The sequence below is a fragment of the Protomyctophum bolini genome (genome assembly GCF_963924005.1).
Source record: "Protomyctophum bolini genome assembly, chromosome: 5".
NCBI classification, from domain to species: domain Eukaryota; kingdom Metazoa; phylum Chordata; class Actinopteri; order Myctophiformes; family Myctophidae; genus Protomyctophum; species Protomyctophum bolini.
Window position 1 is genome coordinate 43,223,337 of NC_137866.1, and position 22,783 is coordinate 43,246,119.

General features: G+C 41.1%; 1 protein-coding gene across 1 annotated transcript; it reads left to right on the top strand.

Moving 5' to 3' along the window:
* Positions 1-22,058: 22,058 nt before the first annotated feature.
* On the top strand, positions 22,059-22,574 carry LOC308315137 (glutaredoxin-related protein 5, mitochondrial-like; the record flags this gene model as incomplete). The annotated part of the gene is made up of 1 exon (XM_080762976.1): positions 22,059-22,574. One exon carries the CDS (start codon positions 22,059-22,061, stop codon positions 22,572-22,574), a length of 516 nt encoding a protein of 171 aa, XP_080619102.1.
* Between the last annotated feature and the right edge of the window lie 209 nt (positions 22,575-22,783).

A 22,783-nucleotide genomic window follows, 5' to 3' on the forward strand; every position in this document is an offset into this window, starting at 1 on the left:
GTGTGTGTAACTGTGTATGTCTACAAAATATGTATTTGTGTGTCTGCATGTGCATGCATGTATACCGTATGTGCGTCTCAGTGATATATTGCTTGAGGCATCTCTCTGCTTTCTTTCCTGTAACACAAGTTGTGTTATGAAGAAATGGAAAGTAGTTTTTTCAAATTAAGCATGAGCTTTGCTTATTGCGTTTTAATATTGAGTAGCTCATGAATAAAACATGAATCATCCGTTCAATAGCGTTCTTTCATAATGGCATCTTTATGGTTTGTGTTTACAGTCTGTGTATCAGGCAGATGAGTAATGAGGCAACATTTAGGCATTTATGCAGGTTTTTGTTAGGCTGAGGTGTTACAAGTAGTTGAACTCACCTCCAAAAAAACATGGGAATGAACAATGATCCCCAGACTTGAAAGGAAATCTACACGCAGAGATATGTCCTATCCTTACTGTACCCTTTGATGCTTCCGATCTGGACTGACTACCAGTACCATATATTCACTGTCTGCCTTTGAAAGCTGTTTTCACTTGTAATTCCATCCACATATTCAGAGAGATTCTTACAGAAATTGTATTTATGAAAATGACATTGGGTATGTGATTTCCTTCTGTGATTTTCGATTGGCTCCGGACGAGTCCAGTGGACAAAATGTTCCCGGTCTGGTTTGTGTCATGACTCGTACCTGAAAAGTAGAACTAATTCTTAATGGATTCTTTTATTTTTTACCAGTGGTGCAGTATTCCTTTGTTGTGGATTATGATCCCCAAAAGGAAACAAAGGCATTTAGAATTTTGAAAATCAATTCCAGCTCTCTGATATCATTCTGGCAATAAAACTGTTACAAATTATACAAAGACGTTTTATAAAAGCTCTAATGATTTAGCATCACTTCATTCTATTGCTAAACTTACTCCCACGTTATAACAATTAAATTAACATGCAGTGCGTGCGTGCGTACGTGCGTGCGTGCGTGCGTGCGTGTGTGTGTGTGTGTGTGTGTGTGCGTGCGTGCGTGCGTGAACAAGACAGTTATAGGCCGGTTTGTGGGTGGGATATTTATCTTTGAAGCCTGTTGGCTTTGTGATGTGCTTCAAACACTTCTTTACCTTCTTCTTTTCCAACATCAGGCTTTCCAATTTTAGCTCACCCTTATCCTCTTGCCAAACACATATTGCCTACGCACCTTAAAGGGTCACGAAACTCCACGGTTTTGAGTCATCTTCGCCACCTTACCATTTAAAATAAGACGCACTACTTAAAACAAGACCAATAAAGGTCCTGCTACTCCTTACACAACATTTATTTTAAGAAAAATAAACGAACACAGCCGTGGCTAAATCGAAAATACCGTGATCAAAATACCCCAAGTGCCATACTCACTAAACATAAAGGAATCATGTTTCTGAACCCTTTAAGACCAACATTTTTTTTACTGTAATAAAAAATAATATATATATTATTTTCATAACAATAACCATCGAATCATAATAACTTCTGTTTTTAAGTGGTTGTTATGTTGAGTGAATAGTTTGCCAATTAAGTGCAAGCTAAACTTCCTTCTCCTCTCGTCTGCCTTTCCCTGCCTTATTACTGTAGGTCTCTCTAACTCGCAGTCCAAGAACTGAGGACACAGACTGTAAAAAGATAGTTGGTACCTGACTCCTACAGTACAGTATGTTTCCAACATGGTGCATTGTCTGTGCAGCTTCCTGGCACCTCGGTCCTCTCCTCTCTGTGGATGAAACCAAACAAACATACTGTCACACCCTGAGCTACCAGGGCCATGAAGAGACCAATATGGAAATGTCAGGGTTCCGCTTAAAGTGGCCCTGCGTGACAGTCCGTTACTCCGTTCCCCTTGTAATTACAGCATCTTGGTTGGGAGCATTAAATATTCATATTCCATCGGCTGGGAGTATTGCTCTGCTGTTCCTCCGGCAGGTCACCTCACAGAGCATGTGAGAAATGGAACCACATGCCTTTGTTAACTTCTGTCTAGGCTGCCTAAGAATATTTTGTGTCTAAGTAAGTAAAGACTGCCTATTGTTATGGGAGTGAATATTCAGCAATTGGGGGGTGGGGGGGGGATACTGATGTCCCCCTCCCACATCTGACTGACACGCCGCAACTTCATTGGTGTAGCTTGGTGTACTGGAGGTTTTGATTTTGACTTGATGGGAGTGGAGATGGGAGTGTTTGTTAATAACACTATAAAGCTGTGATCCTTTTGAGGATTATAAAGAAACTCAATGAGTACTGACAATCACCAATATTACTATGGATTAAGTTTGAGAATTTACTGAAGCAGTGCTCCCAGTTGAGTTAAGTCTGCATGAGGGAAGTGCATTTATGGGTCAACTACAACTTTAATTACTCCTGCTTCAAAATCCGACTGAGGGCACATTAAAGTGGATAGTTTGAAACTTTCCGGAAAAATTTACATTTTGGAGAAGGCTGCTATATGAATTTGTGCTGGCACCCTTCTCACATGTGTTTCAACTGGCTTGAGGGTAAGTAAGAAAATTACAATTTTCATCGAATAGTCTATCTACCGCTCAACCAAAAGGGAATCCTGTGAGATATTAGGTATGAGCTTCAGCAGGGCATACTCTGCTACAACAAAACATGACATGTATTTTCTTAACAAAGAAAAAGGTTGGAAGATATGTAATTTATTAAAGTTCCGAGAAGTCCATCACACCAGTTCACAAGTACAAAACATGTATGTGTGAATAGCAGAGTCTATTGTGTGCAATATATTTTTGAGTGAGACCGAGTGTGTGTCTGTCTGTTTGTAGTACGACCCATTGACCCCTGCAGCTGATTGGGGTCGCGTTCGGGTCACATTGTTGAGCAGCATTCACACTGAGCACTATAACTATAACTGTGGCCAGCCAGCAGTGTTGTTTAATTAAGCAGAGATTCTGCTTAATTTAAACTGCAGATATATGACACCTAAAGTGAACTTGAGGTACAGTAGTGTTCGGCGCAATATGCTTTTCCTTGGTGGTTTTAAAGTAGATCATAAAAATACACTCTATTTTTCCACTTTGGAGCGTAATGAGTCTACAGTTTCTTTCAGCATACTGTACACTTTTTAGATGATTGCTATTCTTGGAAGTTAACTAAAACTTTACTGAAGTAATCAAGTGTTTTCCCTCCTCTTGAGTACAATGATAATTGCGGGCATCCATGGGCCGTTGGGAAATGAGCAGAAACCCATAGACTGGAGCAGCAATCATTGAGAGCCCCTCTCTGAGGAAGCGGCGCTCCGCAGCCTGTAATAAATTGGCTGTTTACGTTACAGGAAATTAAACAGTGGCAAAAGGAAAGGGCTGCACGTCCAAGAAGGAGAAGAGGATTAAAGGACCAATAAAATGTTCCTCCAGTGGACGGCGGGACGTCCCCGCCCACTGCTGTAAAGGACCACTTCACCACTTTTCAACCCATCTTCATATAATTGGTTCTCACTAATGTCCATGATAAAATACCACAATTGTTTTCTACTCTGTCTGTGTCTCATAGGAGGGCTGTGGGCTGTTCAGAAACCCGTCCACCAGTGACATCAAGATATTTTTTCAAAGATATTTAGATTTTTATTATCATGCATTTCGCATTGCAACTTTTCAGGAATAGAAAGCCTGCGGTTTCTATTAGCTTGGATTCCCCATCGATGATGTCACTGGTGGACAGGTTTCTGAACTGCCCACAGCTCTCCTATGAGACACAGACTGAGTAGAAAGAACTGGTGGCATTTTATCATGAACATTAGTGAGGACCAATTATAATAAGGTAGGTTGAAAAGTGGTGACATTTGCTCTCTTATCCTAATCTTCATTAATGGCATTCTCCCACACCAATCAAATCTCAGCTAAATGCAGAAACACCTTAAACTCACCGCTGTGCCTATATATATATATATATATATATATGAGGCAAACAATGGTCACGCTGCTCATTCAACAGTCTAATTGTAATTGACAACCCTTTACTGTACATCATTTATTTTTGATTATGATGTCATTAAATGTTCTGATGAATTGAATATGACCCAAATGAAAACAAGTCATAATGCTTTCTTGGGTTTTAAATCCTCCTAGCAGAGGATTTTCTGTAAACTGTTAAGTATTCAATCAATCAATCAATCAATTCTACTTCATGGGATCAATAAAGGTCTTATCTTGTCTAACCTCATATAAATGTGGACACACACGCAGGCATTTAAGAGGTGCATTTTGTTACAGCATTATAGGAAACTGTACACCAATGGAAACAAAAATTGTCGCAGGTCTGCTCCTCAAAGTGAGGTTAAACAACAGGTGGACTTTAAATGAGTGGAAACAAAGGGGGAAAAGGAGACCTCATGTGGTGAGCAAAAGAATGACATGTACGCAGATTACATCATCATCATTAATGTTCCCTCCCCAAGAGACCAACAGAGAAAAAAATAGATTTTCCTCTAGATCGACCCATCAAAGAACAAAATATGCTCTTTCAACGTGTTGGAAAAAAGTCCATTGCTCATACACTTAATTCTTGGTAAATTACATTTTATCAAAAGTGCTATGCTAAATGAATACATTGATCAAAATCGTCCTACAATCTCTATCAAAAGTAGGGTAATACATTTGCATGCATGCATGCATTATCATCCTTCCATTTTCTTATTCCCTCTCCTCTCTAGCCCTCCACTTCACCAATGTACCATGCGTTCAAATCTTCCCGTTTCGTTCATTGCACAAACTTTGTCTTCTCGAGAATTATATCTCCTCTCTCTCTCTCTCTCTCTCTCGTTGCACAATGAGAAGATGACTCCCTCAATAAAGTGAATCTGCATCTATTGTGTGTGTGTGTGTGTGTGTGTGTGTGTGTGTGTGTGTGTGTGTGTGTGAGCGCGAGCGTGCCTGTGTGCACGTGCGTGAGTGAAAGTATGCATGTGTGGGGTGGCCGTGAGAGTGGGCTGTAAACATGCCGATCCTCGGTGGAGGACGGGAGACTATTGAAAGCGCAGAAGTCATGAATAAATATGACAGCACATTTTTCCTATATACTCCTTATCAAGGTTGTCCAGAAAGAGGTGGAGGAGGAAACGCACTGACTCTCTGACAGCAGATGTCTTGTTGATGATAGCACAAATAAACAGATGAAGGTGAACATTCAAATACAGCATATGGAGGGTTACCACCGACCTGCAGCTATACGAACCCACAGTTTAGCACAGAGATTCCGCTTCAGTATACACTCACAGAGAAAGCACATCAAATCATTGAGACCCAGTCACTCTGCTGTGTTACACTGGGAATCTGAGCGTCAGCCTATAGCCTAATTGCAAACGAAGTGAGCACTAGCTATAGAAGATGGCCAAAACTGTCTGTCTGTGTGTGTGTGTGTGTGTGTGTGTGTGTGTGTGTGTGTGTGTGTGTGTGTGTGTGTGTGTGTGTCACGCTGTAAAACCACCCGAGGGCAAAGGATTGGGAACAAACCAATACGAACTGAAATTGGAATGATACAGAGTCTCTGTGTCTGTGTGTGTGTGTGTGTGTGTGTGTGTGTGTGTGTGTGTGTGTGTGTATATGTGTGTGTATATGCACCATCGTCAGAATCTTCATGAGCAAAAAAAGAAGTTTGATGTTTTTGCATCCCAACTCCTCTAAATAGCTCCAGCATTCTCTCCTTGTTTTTCTCCATTTCCCCCTTCCTATGTGTACCTACTGTATATGGTGATTAAACAAAAGCTCACAAATCACTCTCTTTGGCCAGAAGCGGAGACTGGAGGTCTATGAAACAGTCTTACAGAGATTCAACGTGCATGAGAGAAACAAGGGGCAGGGGAATGAAAAGCTCATGGAAATACATACATTTAGTGTTCTATGGATGTGGATGTATAATGTGGACACACTCCACCGACTCATCATGACTCATGAGCATGCCCATATGTGGTTTCGGAGTACATACTATACAGTACATGTACACAGTGCTTAGTCACATTCTGTGATTGCACATTTTCACTTTTCCGTATGATTTTGAATGCAGTCCCAACGCCAGGACCATCCATCCCTGCCTCTACTCTGCCTCTCTCTGCCTTGGAAGAGGGGATGACAGAACTGTAAATGTGTTACGCAGTAACGCAGACTAGTAATGTCTAATGTGATATGATCCGCTGTTGGGCTTGTGGGAGCAGAAATGAGATGGTAGAGAGGTTCAGATTTGGGAATAGAGATTCCCACATCAGTGCATTATGATATATTAGTCAATCAATTAAACTATCCGTTCATCAATCAAATTGGGAGTTATTTTCAAATGTCAGTTCCTAGGCAGGTAAAAAACAGTTGCTTCTGGTCCATTTTATCACTTGTTAGCTTGAAATCTATAAATTGGTGCTTCTGATTCTTGACCATACAGAGCCCAGCAGCAGGCAGGTTCAGAAGAAATCAAATCTAGTTGCTAGAAACTCAAATGGGCTGTAAGTCAAGAGCACATTTCCCATAATGAGGCACCCATTTAAGTGCACCTGTTATATCTGTTTTATCCATGAAGACACTCTGGAGCACATATTCCCTTATGTCTCTCCCCGGCAGGTGAGATTCATTGGCTGTGTGTCTGTCTCAGCCTCATTATCCCATTTTTGGCGGGAACCCCATTTGGTGTTTTAAGCATTATGTTATACTTTAGCCATTGAAAAATAGCAGATCTACAAGATCATAGCGTGGCACCGAGTGGCACCGAGTGCCACGCTATGAACTTGTAAGTCTGCTATTTTAAAAAAAATCGTGAAAATGTGGCGCAAATCTTTGGATATATATTATTTCAGAGTGAACGATTTTAACTCAAATCTTTGCTTCTGGGGTGGGGGTCCCTGGAACAATATATTCTCAGATGGGGGTCGGCGGCCAATTACATATCATTTGACAATGTATAAGAACCACTGACATAGAAACATAGGTTTTTCTGAAAACTGTCAGTATTTAGAAAACATTTTCTTAGAATCGTCCTCAGGACAAAATGGGTTAAAGGACTCACTTCCAATTAGGAAGCCCGGCCTGATGAAGCTCTACAGGACTGTACTGTAATCCCTCCCCTCCATCCATCCCTTCCTCTTTCTGAGAAAACCCATGCGAGGATCCCACGGTCGGTCCCACCTCCTGGCTTCCTTTCAATCTCTCAGCCTCGGAAGCCGAGAGATGTGAGCAGTGAACGATGTACAAAATTAGACATCAACAGCTCTTTTTTTCCGTATAACGACACACTCACATCAAGGACAGTTACCTTCACATCATGCCGACGCATGATATTATTTGGTTAAGCTGAGCTGGAGGGACTGATATGCCATCATGCAGACTAGAGGGAACTCAGATACTGACTGGATGGGTCCCGTTAAGACATGAAAGGAACACAGAAACACCCAAAGGGCTTTAGGTGGAAGCCTTTTGAAAACTGTGGGAGACATGTCTGTATTGAGAGACTAGTACTGCGTTACATGCTGTAGCCTATACAGAGAATATGGGCTGTGTGAATATTAGTTGATATTTTTTACTAAATGCACATTTTGTGCCAAAACTGTCAAAGAGATTCAAATTCTATCACTGTCAGGATGTGATCCAAGTAGAACCCAAAATGTGGAAGTTAATTTTAACAGAGGTTTGCAGGAGAGCATGCAACACCATCAAACAAACAGACTTGGAATTCAGGTTTACAAGACAATAAAGAATAATCCAACAGAGAACACAACCAAAGACATGGTTTAAATAGGCACAAGATTAACAGGACACAGGTGAACTCAAATCAAATCAACACAAGGATTGGCTGGGGAAAAACAAGACACAGGTGAAACAAAGAACCAAAAATCAGGGAAGGTGAGACAAGGCAGGAACCAACTACAAAGGAAAACAGGAAACACAAAGCATCACTTCTAAATAATATTCAAGAACACCATAGCATAACTTCAGAATAAGTTTCAAGAACAATAAAAACAACACACGGAAGGCAGATCGTGACAGTACCCCCCTTCAAAGGGGCGGATCCCCAGACGCCCCATAAAAACAACAAACGGGAGGTGGTCCAGCGGAGGGACCAGGGCACTGCACTGAGGGTTAGGACTGAACTGGAGGGACAGGGCAAGACAGAGGGGGCAGGGCGTAAACAGACCTGAACTAGAGCAAAGAGCCAGGGGCTGGGGACTAAGGCAGGGTGGAGAGGGGCTGGGGAGACTGACCAACACAGAACAGAGAGAAGGATAGAGGACACTGGCAAGGAAAAGGTGACGAGAAACGGGCAGAAAATAGACCGAGTAGGAATCACGCACACAAGCAATCAAGAAGAAGAAGGGCAAAGACATCCAAACAGGCATCACACAACTAGGTGAAAAGCTGACAAACTACAAGAAACCAGGAAAACACTGCAGGCTACAACCATTTCACAGGACAGACAAAGAGAGACAGCGGAACTCACAACCAAACAACCGGGATCACATAGAAAGACAAGTGGGCAAACACACAGACAGACATGCAGATAGGCACATCTAACGTCTGATGTGACTGTCGAGGGAGACTGTAGACTAAAGAGCATAAATAGAAGAGAATTTGTCGCCGAAGCTCTGTGCTGTCACTTTCCTGCAACGCCCAAAACAGACAGTTCTAATACCTTGTCCAAAACTTCAGGACACTCAAACTAATCGTTTATAGAGTTCTTTGTTTTTCACTCTCCATGTTCGTCTCAGAGGAGAGGCAGCTACTGTCTTCCATGATATATCAGCTAGTGCCTTGTGGAAAGGTGTCGCCAGCGTGTATGTTAATGAAACCAATTCATTCTGTACAAGTTTAAGAGGCGATTTTAACATGGCCCTTTTAGAGAGTGCAAATACCATGGACCAGAGATATCCTAAAATAACTCTTTGGAGCATTTCTAATGAGGAAGCTTATCATAGGAGAACACAATAATTTTCTCCACCAGGCCGAAGGCATGGGGAGAGAGAGTATGTTTTGCACTCCGTCCGTCCGTCCGTCCGTCCGTCTGTGTGTCCGTCTGTCCGTCTGTGAACAGCTAATCTCCAGCATCGTTAACCCGGTCGATGCCATATTTTACACACACTCCCTGGATGCCAACGATGAACCTCTGCCCCAAAATTCCAGAACTACCTGTTATAGCGCCACCAGGAGGCCGACTTTTCAAAAACAATCTTTTTTTACATTACTCCTCCCGATTCTGTCCAAAAATCCCGCAAATCGTTAGTCATGTGTTCAAGATGGATCTGTCGGATATTTCATATTCCATCCTAATTGGCTAAAATAGGCTTTCAAAGTTTGCAGGATTAGCGAAACAAAACGCCTCAAATCATGAATGCAGCATGCACTTTACGTGAAATCTTTCACAGACTTTCCTACTAGGCTGAGCAATATATCCCACCCTTTTCACATTGGCCTATTATAGCGCCACCAGGAGGCCACAACCTGACCTGGCCTGGCGGAGACCTGTGCCCCGAGGGGCACTTTTTCTAGTTATGGGGTAAATTATAAAGCTCTATCAAACACCAAGTAAAATTGCTTGAGCACATTTTTGCTTTACGAAGAGGCAGACTTTCTGCATGTATACTGTTAATTGATATACAGGTGTATATCAGCTACATACACTGACAATAATAGACATCTGAGAATAACTTAATTGAGTAAATCTTTTATCTTAAAAAAACAAAACAGACAGCAGCCCTATAACCAGTATTATGTAAGGTTAATTTGTAAAAAGCTTATCATTCAGTAACCATGACAGTCAAACTAGACTTTGAAGCTTTGAAACTCCTACAGCTTCTAAACTCGTAATATTTTCCCTTTCTCTCACGCTCACAAGATGAAAGGTAACTGTATAATAATTTTGACTGACATTTAGGTCTTAATGTCTTAATTTGACAAACAGGCATGTAATTGAAAATCACTTCATCATACTGTATTATTCAAGCACAATAATGGATAACGCACTTGAATAATATAGTGTGTGTGTGTGTGTGTGTGTGTGTGTGTGTGTGTGTGTGTGTGTATGATGTGTGTGTGTGTGTGTGTGTGTGTGTGTGTGTGTGTGTATTATGTGTATGTGTGTGTGTGTGTGTGTGTGTGTGTGTGTGTGTGTGTGTGTGTGTGTGTGCGTGCGTCCATGTTCAAATGCCCCCCCCTGTCAAAAATAGCTAAAATCGTTAAAACGAAAGAAAGCAGCAAATGAAAATCTTTTACGAAATTTACGTTCTTTATAATAACAACCTAAAACATGAACCTTGGTTGAAAAAAACTAAAGTTGTGCTTTAAGAATCTTTCCCGCTCATCAATCTCACGGCTGAAGGCCACATCATGTTCACCAACCATTTTGGAGAGATTGATAGTGAGGTCACACATGCTCACAGAGGAGCAGCAGTCTGATTGGCTACTTATCACTGTGACATCAGGACATTGCACCAGTTAGGAGCACTGCCAAGTTGAATGTGTCCAAGTTGACACACGATGTAGGAAGGAATGTCTGATAGGGAAGAATTAGAGGAATGTCGCCCAGTGATGTCGCCAAGTAAATAAGACTGTTTGAGGTCGAGATCACGAAGCGTGTCCCCTCTCATATTCCCTTCACTTGCTCTCTGATGTGCTCATTTATTTATGGATCCGGCAAAGCAACCATCAGAGAATTTACATCAGCCGACCTCCTGAGGAGCTCTGTCACATCTACATCTTTTTAATATCTCATAACTCAAACAGGCCCGGCTTGTCACCGCTCATCAAAAAGATGCAATGCCTCTTCTGACATCTATCAACTCTCCCTCCAAACCGTTTGGATGTGTCCCATAAACCCTTCACTTCCTGGCCACAGAAGTTTAGCACTTTGGACGATTTATACAGCGTCCATTAAACAGCATAGCACGGCAAGACATTTTGGCATGGCAGTGGCACTCACATCAGTCCGCTGTTGTTCCTACACTGCATGGGCTCTACAGAACCATGTGGAATCAGCTTTCATTGTAGAATGAATCCTCCTGCATGAATCATGTATCTCGACTCCTCGAGAGCCGGATATTTGAGAGAATCACATGTGCTCTTTTTAATAATGAACAAACTCAGAATAATAATTAGATCAGTGTAATTTTACTATACCTGTAGATAATACGGAGGAAGTTAAGTGTTAAATGTTCACTTTAATAAGTGGAGTGTGTGTGTGTGTGTGTGTGTGTGTGTGTGTGTGTGTGTGTGTGTGTGTGTGTGTGTGTGTGTGTGTGTGTGTGTGTGTGTGCCATTAATCAGAATAATTAATGGGATCCATTGAAGAGGACAATAAAATAACTATAATTTTGGTGTAATCATTACAGTGTATAGCTACCCAGAACAGAGGGTCATCCATCTTACAGTGCATGTCACAATCAATATATATATATATATTTACGATTTTTGTAACACAGTTAAAATAATACATGATGTTTCATCATGTTTGACTATATGAGCTAGGGTCATAACATGTAAGCTTCAAGTCTTTCCTTCACTGCCCATATCCACCACCTCAAGGCTCTTATAAAGATGTAGTGAAATGGCTTTTTGAGACATTTTATTTTGAAGCTTCAGTCTGAAACGGAAGCCATGTGTGTTTCTGAACCAATCAGAGGGTTGTATCCCTTCAGGCTATCCACACTTTTCCTGGGCTGTGTGTGCTCCAGTTCCTGTTGATTTCATTGGACATCATTGGTCATCTGACCAGTTTCATTGGCTTTCATTGGATCAAATCGACAGGAACTGGAGCACACACAGCCCAGGAAAAGTGTGGATATGCAACGTTAACAGTCTGTGAGAGTGAGAGACAGACGGCCAGCTCAGCATGTTTGCTACTATGTGGCTAACCTATAATGTTTTCAGATACATATTTTAGCGTGCTGATTTAAAATGACACTGTCTGGATGTCATCTTGAATGAGATTAAAAACGGAGTAGTTCTGTAATCAAAATGAGCTGTTTGTAGGAACGTGCAGCAATGGGAATCAAATGGGTGAACGCAATCAAGATACAATTGTATTCACGCAGCAGTTCAAAGGAAGTAATTAAACATTTGACTTTTGATATAAAAATAAACACAATTTTAAAATGTCTGGGCATCAATTGTTAGGTATTGTATGCCCATAATGATGGATATAAATGTAAAAACATATTTTTCACTTTCACTACATCTTTAATACGTAGTGGGAGCAACTGCTCCACAATGTATTCTTCTATTTTCTATGTTTAACTTCTTGGAGAAAAGGGACACATTAAAAAGTTCACCCTGCAGTCCTCTTGAGGATGAAACAAACCATCCATTTATTTTCAGAGCATCAGCCTTCTTAGCATTGCATTGTGCTTTGATGGGAGAGATACTGGCGTGTAATCGCTCCATCTCTGAGCCTGTTCAATGAGCCAACCCGTTTGGGCCTGATCGGAGTTTTGATTGATTGATTGAATACTTTATTAGGCAACATAAATGCAAACAGCACAGTGTACAGTCAGGCATTTTTGTCCAAAAAAGGATTTCACAGAAGAAAGACCTTGCGGCCTTGTTTCCATTCGGGTCCACTCCTGCTCTCACCAGGCCCAGGACCTGTGCGTTGCACCAGAGTCCCAGCACCAGACACTTCATTGATGATTGATGATTTCTTGTATAGCATTGTGTGTCTTGATTAATTGAATACATAGGACCACAATGGAATCAAGCCTGCAAGGCTGATTTATGCAAGGCTGCAAGGCTGACTTATGAGATGCCATGACTTAGTTTCATCAGAACCTTACATTTATTTGCTTATGAAACCTGGTGTGACAAAGTAATTCTCTTGAATCCTCTATAGCTTTTTTTTTTATCATGTGCTCTCTCTCTCTCTCTCTCTCTCTCTCTCTCTCTACAGAGGTACAGTCAGCATACAATAATGATAAAAGGATAACATAAAAAGCCTTGCAGGCTTGATTCCATTGTGGTCCTATGTATTCAATTAATCAAGACACACAATGCTATACAAGAAATCATCAATCATCAATGAAGTGTCTGGTGCTGGGACTCTGGTGCAACGCACAGGTCCTGGGCCTGGTGAGAGCAGGAGTGGACCTGGTGAGACGTAAGAGGGGCCCGGACAGGAGTCAACCCACAGAGCATAGTCCTTCCATGCGCCAGAAGCGTACCTCCCAGCCCTGGCAGAGTAGTTCTGGAGTAGTTCCAACGGATTGTGTGGGCCTGGTTTATCCCTAATGGGACTGATTGAGGGTAGCTATACTGGGACGTAAGTCGGGAATTGATCACCCCGGCTGGGTCGCCTGAGTGAGGGGTATGATGTTCGAGAGACCCGAAACCCTGATGACCTTGGGATACATCACTGAGGAGGATACGTCCCAGGTGCATCAATGCGATGTTTTTTGTTATTATGATAAATACATTTGATAGCCTACTGCAGATTGTTATTTTCAGGTAGTCTTTACTGTTATATTGACAATATTTAGAAACAAGATACAATTGTTTTGCTTTGGATATATATATATATATATGTATATTTTGAGATGTAATTGCTAGTCACATTATTGACTGCTAACAGAAACTTTATTACACAGCCCCAATCTGTGAATAATACCCACCGGGTGTGATGAGGTGATTAGCGGTGATGTTGTGCACCTGCACCATGTCAACATTCCTTTAAAAGGAACCTACATTCAGTCACACTCCACACTGATGAAGGCTGGATAGCCGAAACGTTTGTCCATTTGTTTCAATATATAAACTATATATTTGAACTGCAGTCTTGGTGTGTGCGACCCACTACCCTTTATTTTGTATTGTTTTTTGAACGGGTGGCGCACCTATAGTCAGAGCGCGGTGGTCATAATTATGAAGATTGAAACAAGATGAGAGAAATAGAAAGTGATGTAGCCAAAATCATTCTTTTGCAAAAACGAAACGAGCACAAGGGAGTGGGAATGACAGCAATTACATTTGAAATGAAAATATGATTACTTTAAGTAGATCTGATATGAAAAGGGTAAGATATTGAAAATATCCAATAAAGTCACACCTAGTCATTGACATGCAAGCTCTGTATTGAGATCCAATGAATGTGCTCTACACAAGAAATACAATATCCTCTCACTGAAACACGCTGGATAAATTAAACCCACACTATGTTCCACCTGCAGTATACAACATGTACTGTAAGCAAGTATTAAATGAGGGTTGCAACAGCCCACTGTTGAACAGAGGATATTCAAAGGCCCTGATGCATGCTAAAAAGATGTGCAGACATTTCATTCTGTATTAATTACTGTAACCAATTCTGGAACGACTACCTCTTTTTCTTTTCAAAATATTATTATTTAGGTTTTATAACAGAAGCCCAGGGGCAAGTATGAATGTCATCAAGTCACAGGTTCTTAGAAAAAAAAACATCAGATTTTACACAAGAGTACAGCCTTCAGTGGTCAAGTGTAATCAGTTACATATAAGGAATAGGTTAGACCGCTAACAGTGACTCAGAGGTAAACAAACTCAGATCTCAGAGATCATAGGACAGACATAATGAAAAGACTACTGCGCAAAGCATGCCCCTTCAAGACAAAAGGAAAGTCAAGTCCCAATTTAGTAAAGCCAATTCCCAATTCCCCAGCCTCTCTACAAGTACTCCATCTCTGCTAACCCCCACAATCAGTCATTGGCCACAATTGGCCGAACACGGCCAATTGTGTTTGTTGGAGCGCCCGGCCAAGCCCCATGCACCATGAAGACGGAACGATTACCTCTTAAACATTCAATAATATATGCATTTCAGGGCAGACCATGCTTTCATATGAAAAAGTAGTAGGCTACTGTATAGGCAAAATATAAATAATTGTGAAAACAGATTCGCTCACTTTACATTTCTATACAAAAAGAGAAGTAATATTGTAGGTATGAAAGTGTGAATTTTCTCATACATAGACCATAATTTCGATCCTCCTCATCATCACCTCCTTACACATAGTGTAGTAGCCTACAGATGAATGCTCCTAACAATCATATACCTACAGGTTCTGAGACAACTGTCCTTAGAATGGTCCAATCTACAGTACACTGAGATGTAATATTCCAAAAGGCAGCTTTTAGTATTCATCAAGTACAACAACACGCATTTTTACAAGCGAACCTGAAAATATATTCTCCCTGCACTTTACCTCCATCCACAGACACTGTAAATCATGTAACATATCCAACACTGCAGTTCTTTTGTTTCCTCATCCGGTTGGCCAAGTTAACATCAGTCAAGTCACAGACGATATATGGGGTTGTTTGTGACCTGCAGTGATCTATGGTAATTCTCATGTTTCCCCTCTCGCTCAGTGAAAGGGCCGACAAGCCATTCTGTTTGCCAGGTATATGAACATCGATATGACGTTAATCACTGGAGTCGTTCATTTCCCTGAAACATCCAGCTGGAGGTTGTAGCAATAACAGCTCTCTGATACCCTTCTCCACGGCTGATAAATTGGCATATTAATTGTCCAGCTATGTCCCTCTCTTATCAATCTCCACCAATCATAGTTTATTAAATACAGACAACAATTACCTTCTGCATACAGGCCCGGATGGATCCTCGTTACGTAACTGCATTTGTCTCCTCGGGGGAGCACTGGGCACACGGTACATAAAGGAGACCATCAACTCAAATCAGATAATTGATTTAGCATCAGTTACTGTACTACCAACATGCAGTACATCATTCTGATCTATAACCCTTTAGGATTTGAGTACATCCATCCACGATCCATTGACAAAGCATTAGATCAGGCAGAGATCATTGAAATAGTATGCTTACATGTGCATGTGTAGCCTATGTACAAGACAATCAATTATTGCAAGACTCACTTTTAAAGATGTTTACAATCTTCTCATTCATAAACTGTTGTCATGGCTCTGCTAGTCTACTGGACTGCCACAGAGACTGTACTGGTATTAAGAATCAAGATCCTTTTTAGATCCTTTTAGTCAGTTCTCACATGAGATCAACATGCATCGTTCTGAAAGATGTTTCCACAGACAGAAGAGTGGACACATACAATAAGCACCTCAATATTAAATTGGCATTTTTTTTGCACATACATGAACATTTAAGGCCTAATATTATGGGCATGAGTCAGGGAAGACTGTGCTTTGCTGGTGTAACAAATCATTCTATTATCACTTAACATTGCATAATCTGAGTCAACGCTGATCTTTTGAGAGTTTCAATTCCGCTAGACTTTTAAACTATAGAGTACATAAGTTATAGGTTTTCCACCTCAGTGCCCACAATGTTACGGTGCCCACTGCTCAAGTAATAATAATAATTCAAATTTGATTAATTATATGAACGCATTCTGTGGTCCTGGAATGCTTGTTTATTTTTATTTCAGTGCATTAACTGAAAAGAATGCTCTGAAATTCTCTCTGTGAAGGAAGGTCAATATCATACGAAGACATGAGTAAACAATATGTTATTAGGCAGCGATGTCATCAAGACATATGTGTTCACTTTGACCACATTCACCCCACTCCAACACTATGAACATCACAGCAGCCGCAGCTTTGTGAAAAGGCTTGAAAGGCTACAGCAAACGAGAATTTATATAAAGAATTATATCAAAACATAATGGATGCCACTCATGGCCTTTGGAGCCAGAGCGCATCCAAAATAGCTTCCTTTGTGATTCATCTTTCTTTGATTGATTGATTAATTGATTGATTGATTGTACAATGAAGTACAATTTAATACAACATCTGCTAAGAGGATTTAAACCCAAGAAAGCCTACGGCTTGTTTTCATTGGGGTCCTTCCTACTCAATTAAAATATACAGTAGGCCGTATACTATGAAAGAACATCATATAATTGAAACTTCAGATTTTTAATATCCAGGGCTGACAAACAAGTTATTTCTCCATTTGCTGGCTCTTTTTACTCAAAGCTAAATGTGGCGTTTTTACTGTGAATTGTTTCATTTAATTCTTCACTTTTTTCTTTTTCATTATTTTTAGTTCAGTCAAAATACAAGGTTGTGTTATCCACTCACAGCGCAGCTTTTATCAAAATCATTATCTCATGGCTAAAACACTAGTTAAACCTCAAAACTCAATATTCCCCATAGAAGCTTCAATGGCCCACATCCATTTTCCACCCACATACTGGCACTACGGTTAACATATTGCTGCAGCACATTATCCAACACAACCCCTATTGTGATATGAGCAAAGCAGCACATCTGTGCCCATTGTAGAGCTGTCCCCGACTAAGGATTTGTATAGTCAATTATGATTGCCAGATGTTGTCTATAGTCGACTGGTAGTCGACTCTTTATTTTTGAGGGGCGCTAGGCCCTCCTATATACAGGTTTAATGTTTGTCTTTAGGTCAATGTTTGTTTTAAAAACGCCATTGACAATGAAGAGAAATTTATGTTTGTTTAGTCACTAACACAAACATTAAATCCCATTAACAGTAAAGATTTGTTTGTTTTACATCATCATTACATCACCTAACATTGAATTCCCTCCTCAATGTTGTAAGATGATAAGATTGCCCCTCACTTCACACGGGTGTGATTTTTATTTTAATTGTTTTATTACAGGGAGAGTTACTTAATCGCGATTAACTCACCATTGTTATTTGCGATTCACTATTTTAATTGCAATAAATCGTATATTTATTTTAGCCATTTGGACAGTGGTTTGCAATGTGGGTCCCTCACATTATTTTGGGAGGTCCCCAGATGATTATTTTAATGTGCAACATTGTTTTCCTCACTCAACAGTAAACAAACCAACATACAATGGACGTGTATACACCGTGCTCATTTATAAAGTAACAAATATACCCATCTGCTGTAGCCTGTTTAATGCAGTACTACTATGGTTTCTTTTGGGTTTTTCATTGATTTCCCCCAAAAAAAGGTAACAAACCCAGCAGATTTTCCACTCCCATGTTAATAGGGGTATAGAAAATATCTCTATATACATTGTGAACAGATCAAAACTGATGACTTATTTGCAATTAATCGTGCGATTAACTAGATAAATCATGTGATTAATCGCGATTAAAATATATGTTTTTTTCTTTCCTTTTTTGCATGATTTGACTGATTTTGTCTGATCAGTCTGATTGCATAACATAAAATATGTTATGCAATAGAGGATCATTCCATTTGTGCTGCGGGGGGTACGTAATGTCTGATTTAAAAAAAACTTGCTTGGTTTCTCCCAATAAATCATGATATATATATATATCCTTTAATTTTTTCCAAACTATTTGTTAATAACAAATTAGGCCAATATCTATAAGTCAAATCATGCAAAAAAACAACAACAATAAACCTGACCTTATCGCTCTCTGCTTCACCCCATTGCATACAAATATAATACGACTCTTCCATTCAATAAAACATAAAAATAAAATACTTTAAAAAATGCCTACGACTGAAAAGGTCGCTGCAGTTTATTACCGTTATTCAGCGAGGTTAAATGGCAGCAGTTTACGGAGGTCAGGACTCAGGAGTCACCCCCACTGTATGACTGTTGAAACACATAGAATTAGTCTCACACTGTGGTGCATGCTGCTTCACTGAGTGTCTACACACGGACACAATGGGCTGTGTTCGGGGGATGCATGGAAGCCGGGCGGGGAGGGCGATCTTTGATGCTATCGATTCCTACGGGCTTGTTGAATGGGAGGTGTAGAATGGAGGCGCCATGACTGTCCTCCTGGTTTGGGCTATACTCACTGCCAGGTGTGCCAGTAGGTTATAACAGCAGTGAACACAGACACGGATTGCCATTCTTAAAAAAGAAGCTGAGATGTGGGAGAAGGAGTGATATGCGTCAGGGAGGGTACATTGGGAGAAGGACGCTGAAGATGTAGCTCTGCTCCATAGCGCTAATGCCTTCATTAGAGCAATGCTCTCGTCTTCCTGTGCTCGCATGAAATGCAGACCAGCCTCTCGACTTATAGCGAGAATAAAAATAATGTTTTCGCTACTCACCAATACAAAGGCGGCTTGTGTTATTAGAAAGCCTTGGTGGACGCACTCTGAGCCCGGAAGAAAAATACATTTAGTTAGGCCTACTCCACTGCGCCCTCAAAAAGTGCATTTTATAGTCTGCATTTCATGCGAGCGCAGGAAGACGAGATTAGCTCTAATGAAGGCGTTAGGGACCAGAGCTACTGAAGGTGTAGCTGCCAGGCTATAGATGAGAAGAAGAAGGCCTGAGAGGAGGTTTATAGATGCGGTGAAAGGTGTCTGGAGTGGCCGAGGAAAATGCAGGGAACAGTAATAGTAGATGATCCGCTGTTGGCGTTCGCCGATCCCTGATGGGAATTAGCCAAAGAAGAAGGACTTATTAAAGCTTATAGACAGAACGAGAAAGAGACAGTGAGACAGAGAAAGAGACAAAGGAATATCCCTACAGTATATGAGTCTGATGTACAGTATACGTCCTCTCCTGTTACTTAAACCTGGGCTGTTCCCCTCCTGTCGATGCCTCCTCCAGCAGACAATGGAGTGTCAGGCTGCTAGCGGTGGACTAATGACATGGCACCAGGCCCGTGAATGGCTCAGTGGTGTCTAGCAGTTAAGTGTTGCTCCATTCCGTTCTGTCTGGCCATGCAGAACATCATCTATAGCAGCTCATAGCAGAGGTTGAAGATTAATAACAATAATACACATGTGAGGGGACACAATCTATCATTACGGCAACCAAAACCTCACACCCCCACCTGAGCTATTCAATTGTAGAGGATAACCATTTAGAATTCATTATGGGGCATACCAGGAGAATGATGGGATAGCACATCATAGCAGGCTGCCGCTATACTGTACAGTACAACACATAACATTCTAGACGATGTGTCTAAAGACAAACTAACACTATAGCACTAACAAGGCATCCTCATGCAGTCGTCCAAAATGCATTGTGTTTTATAGGTAGTGGGGATCCAGCTTGAATGGGAATCAGTAACTCTTTACTCTGATATACTGAGTGAGAATTCTCACTATCTATTAGAAAGCTGGTTGAGTCAATTAAGTGGAGTTACATCATGGCCAAACAGAATAATTTATTCTGATTGGCTGGAGGGGGTTAACGGCCTCACCACTGTTAATACGAGTTAATACACATAATAAACCCTTTAGTGGCCATTTAAGCTAAGATTCGCTAAAAGATATCCTTTTAGGTGTGTGCTGATAGTGTGTGTGCGTGCATGGCTCAAGGCTATACAAATTTCTAAGTTGTTAGGCTTCTCCCAGTAGCTGGAGCAGTAAGGTGTGATGTTTATTCCAAGGTTGACAAAAATAATGCCAATAACACACACACACACACACACACACACACACACACACACACACACACACACACACACACACACACACACACACACACACACACACACACACTACATTAGGGACTATTTCAGTTCAGGACACCCAGCAAGACTTCTTCAGGGAGGTAATTATAATTGACAAAAACAACAAAAAGGTCCAGAAACTCCCCACGCCTTTACAGATCGCTGGCCAGTGTGGATCAATCCACACAGAAAGTCTATTACTTCATTCATGTAAATCATCAAACACTTGGTCAAACCCAATTAATAAGCATTGGAAGCTATGAAAAACAATAATATGCAGTAAGTGAGGTAATTGTGGCAGCCATGTCTAGGGACTTTTAATGTTTTGAACAACAAAAAAAACCCAAAAGACAGGATATAGACTTTCAATGTTTGCTTTAAAAGGAACCCTGGCTAAACATTATACTTGCCCTCTACAACTAAAATAAAATAATAAAAACACTGTCAATATTTTAGTTCTTTCATAAATAGAGAATAGTTCACTCAATAGGAACTGCTCCTGTCGCAAGTTGATGATGCCATATGTCCATGTATGTCCAGCCCTATGGAATATATGTAATGCACGTGCTAATAAAAAGTATTTAAAATATTGCTTTGATGCTCATATTAACCGTAGGAAGTATATTAAGTTGTTTTTTATTAGCATGTGCATTCCATACATTCCATAGGGCTAGACCACACATGGACGGGAGGAACTTGCGACGGGAGCGGTTCCTATTGAGTGAAGTCTCTCTTTTTATCAAAGAAATACATTTTAAGGTGTTTTGTTTTTTGTTTTTTTTAGATAGAGGGAAAGTATAATGTTTTAAGGCATATAGTTATAGGCATATAGGCATATAGAGGGTTCCTTTTAAATACCTAGTGAAATGAAAAATACGGGCAGAAAGTTGCATCCCTACATGTGTTACATTGTGTTTGTCTAAATAATAGCGATGATTTTATTAGCTGAGCAGAGCACAGCATTGAGATGATTTGATTGGCTGAGCAAAGTACGTATTGAGGATAAAAATCACACCTGTGTGAAGTGAGGGGCGCTCTTATCATCGTACATCATCATACATCATCTCATACTGGCCAATCAGAATGCCTGTTGCCACACATTTGCGTCATATTTGGCAGACATTTGACCTAATTCCTCCTTTCATTGTCGATGGCAAATATGAGACGTGTGGGGACAAGATGACATTTTCCCTTCATTGTCAATGGCATTTAATGTTTGTGTTGCAGACATGTTGTGGAGACAAAAGCCGTGTATAGGAGGGGCTAGGGCCCCTCAAAAAGTGAGGGCAGAACAGTGAGGACACAAATTGTGATTGGCCAGAATGAGATGATACAGTATATACTGTATAGGATGATGTATAATGATGATAAATGTGATTTTTTTTCAGACACACTTCAGAAGCTTTTCCTCTGTGATAATGAAAGGACAAATTATTATGTACATTTTAAATTATATTATCTACTATAGAAAGTTGAACTTGCATGCAGATATGCCTATACGATCCTTGACAACGCGTCGTTGTGAATCCAGTCGATATATTATAATAGACTGGCTATACGTCAGCATCAGCAGCGCAATAAGCCCAAATATGGAGATGGCATGTGCGTTGTCATCACGCGTCTGTTTTACAAGTCCAACCTATGTATTTCACGCATCTCCATTTCTTTTAATAGATCTGATCCACTGAAGACCATGAACAGCATATTGAGGTCAGCTACAAGGTGTTTGCGGCCCGGCGGTAGTGCGGCGGCGTGGCTGTCCAGGAGTCAAAGGCAGACCAACGGACATGTCAGGTCTCTAGCATGGGCCCGGCTCCTGTGCACTCCTACGGGTGACATCCAGGAGGGCATCGGGGAGATGGTGAAGAAGGACAAGGTGGTGGTGTTCATCAAGGGGACGCCAGCGCAGCCCATGTGTGGCTTCAGCAGCGCAGTGGTCCAGGTCCTCAGGATGCACGGAGTGGACGACTACTCTGCATACGACGTTTTGGAGGACCAGGATCTCAGGCGAGGCGTCAAGGAGTTTTCCAACTGGCCAACCATCCCACAGGTGTATTTCAACGGAGAGTTCGTCGGGGGCTGTGACATCGTGCTCCAGATGCATCAGAACGGCGAGCTGGTCGAGGAGCTGGGGAAACTGGGAATCCGTTCTGCGCTGATGGAGGCAGAGGAAGAGGCCCAGAGGACGGAGAGAGATGACAAACCGTGAAAGGCAAGAGACATCAACCCAAACGGTGATGGTGGTACTGTTACACTTACGTCGTCGGTATATGTCTTTTATGTCCCTATATGACCTGCTCTACGATTAAACTACCATCCGGTGAAACCAGGACGTGAAGTCGGCACCATCCCGAACCCTTTATCTCTAGAGGAGGAAGAATTCAACAAATACAATGTTATGTTGTCATGCCAGGGCTA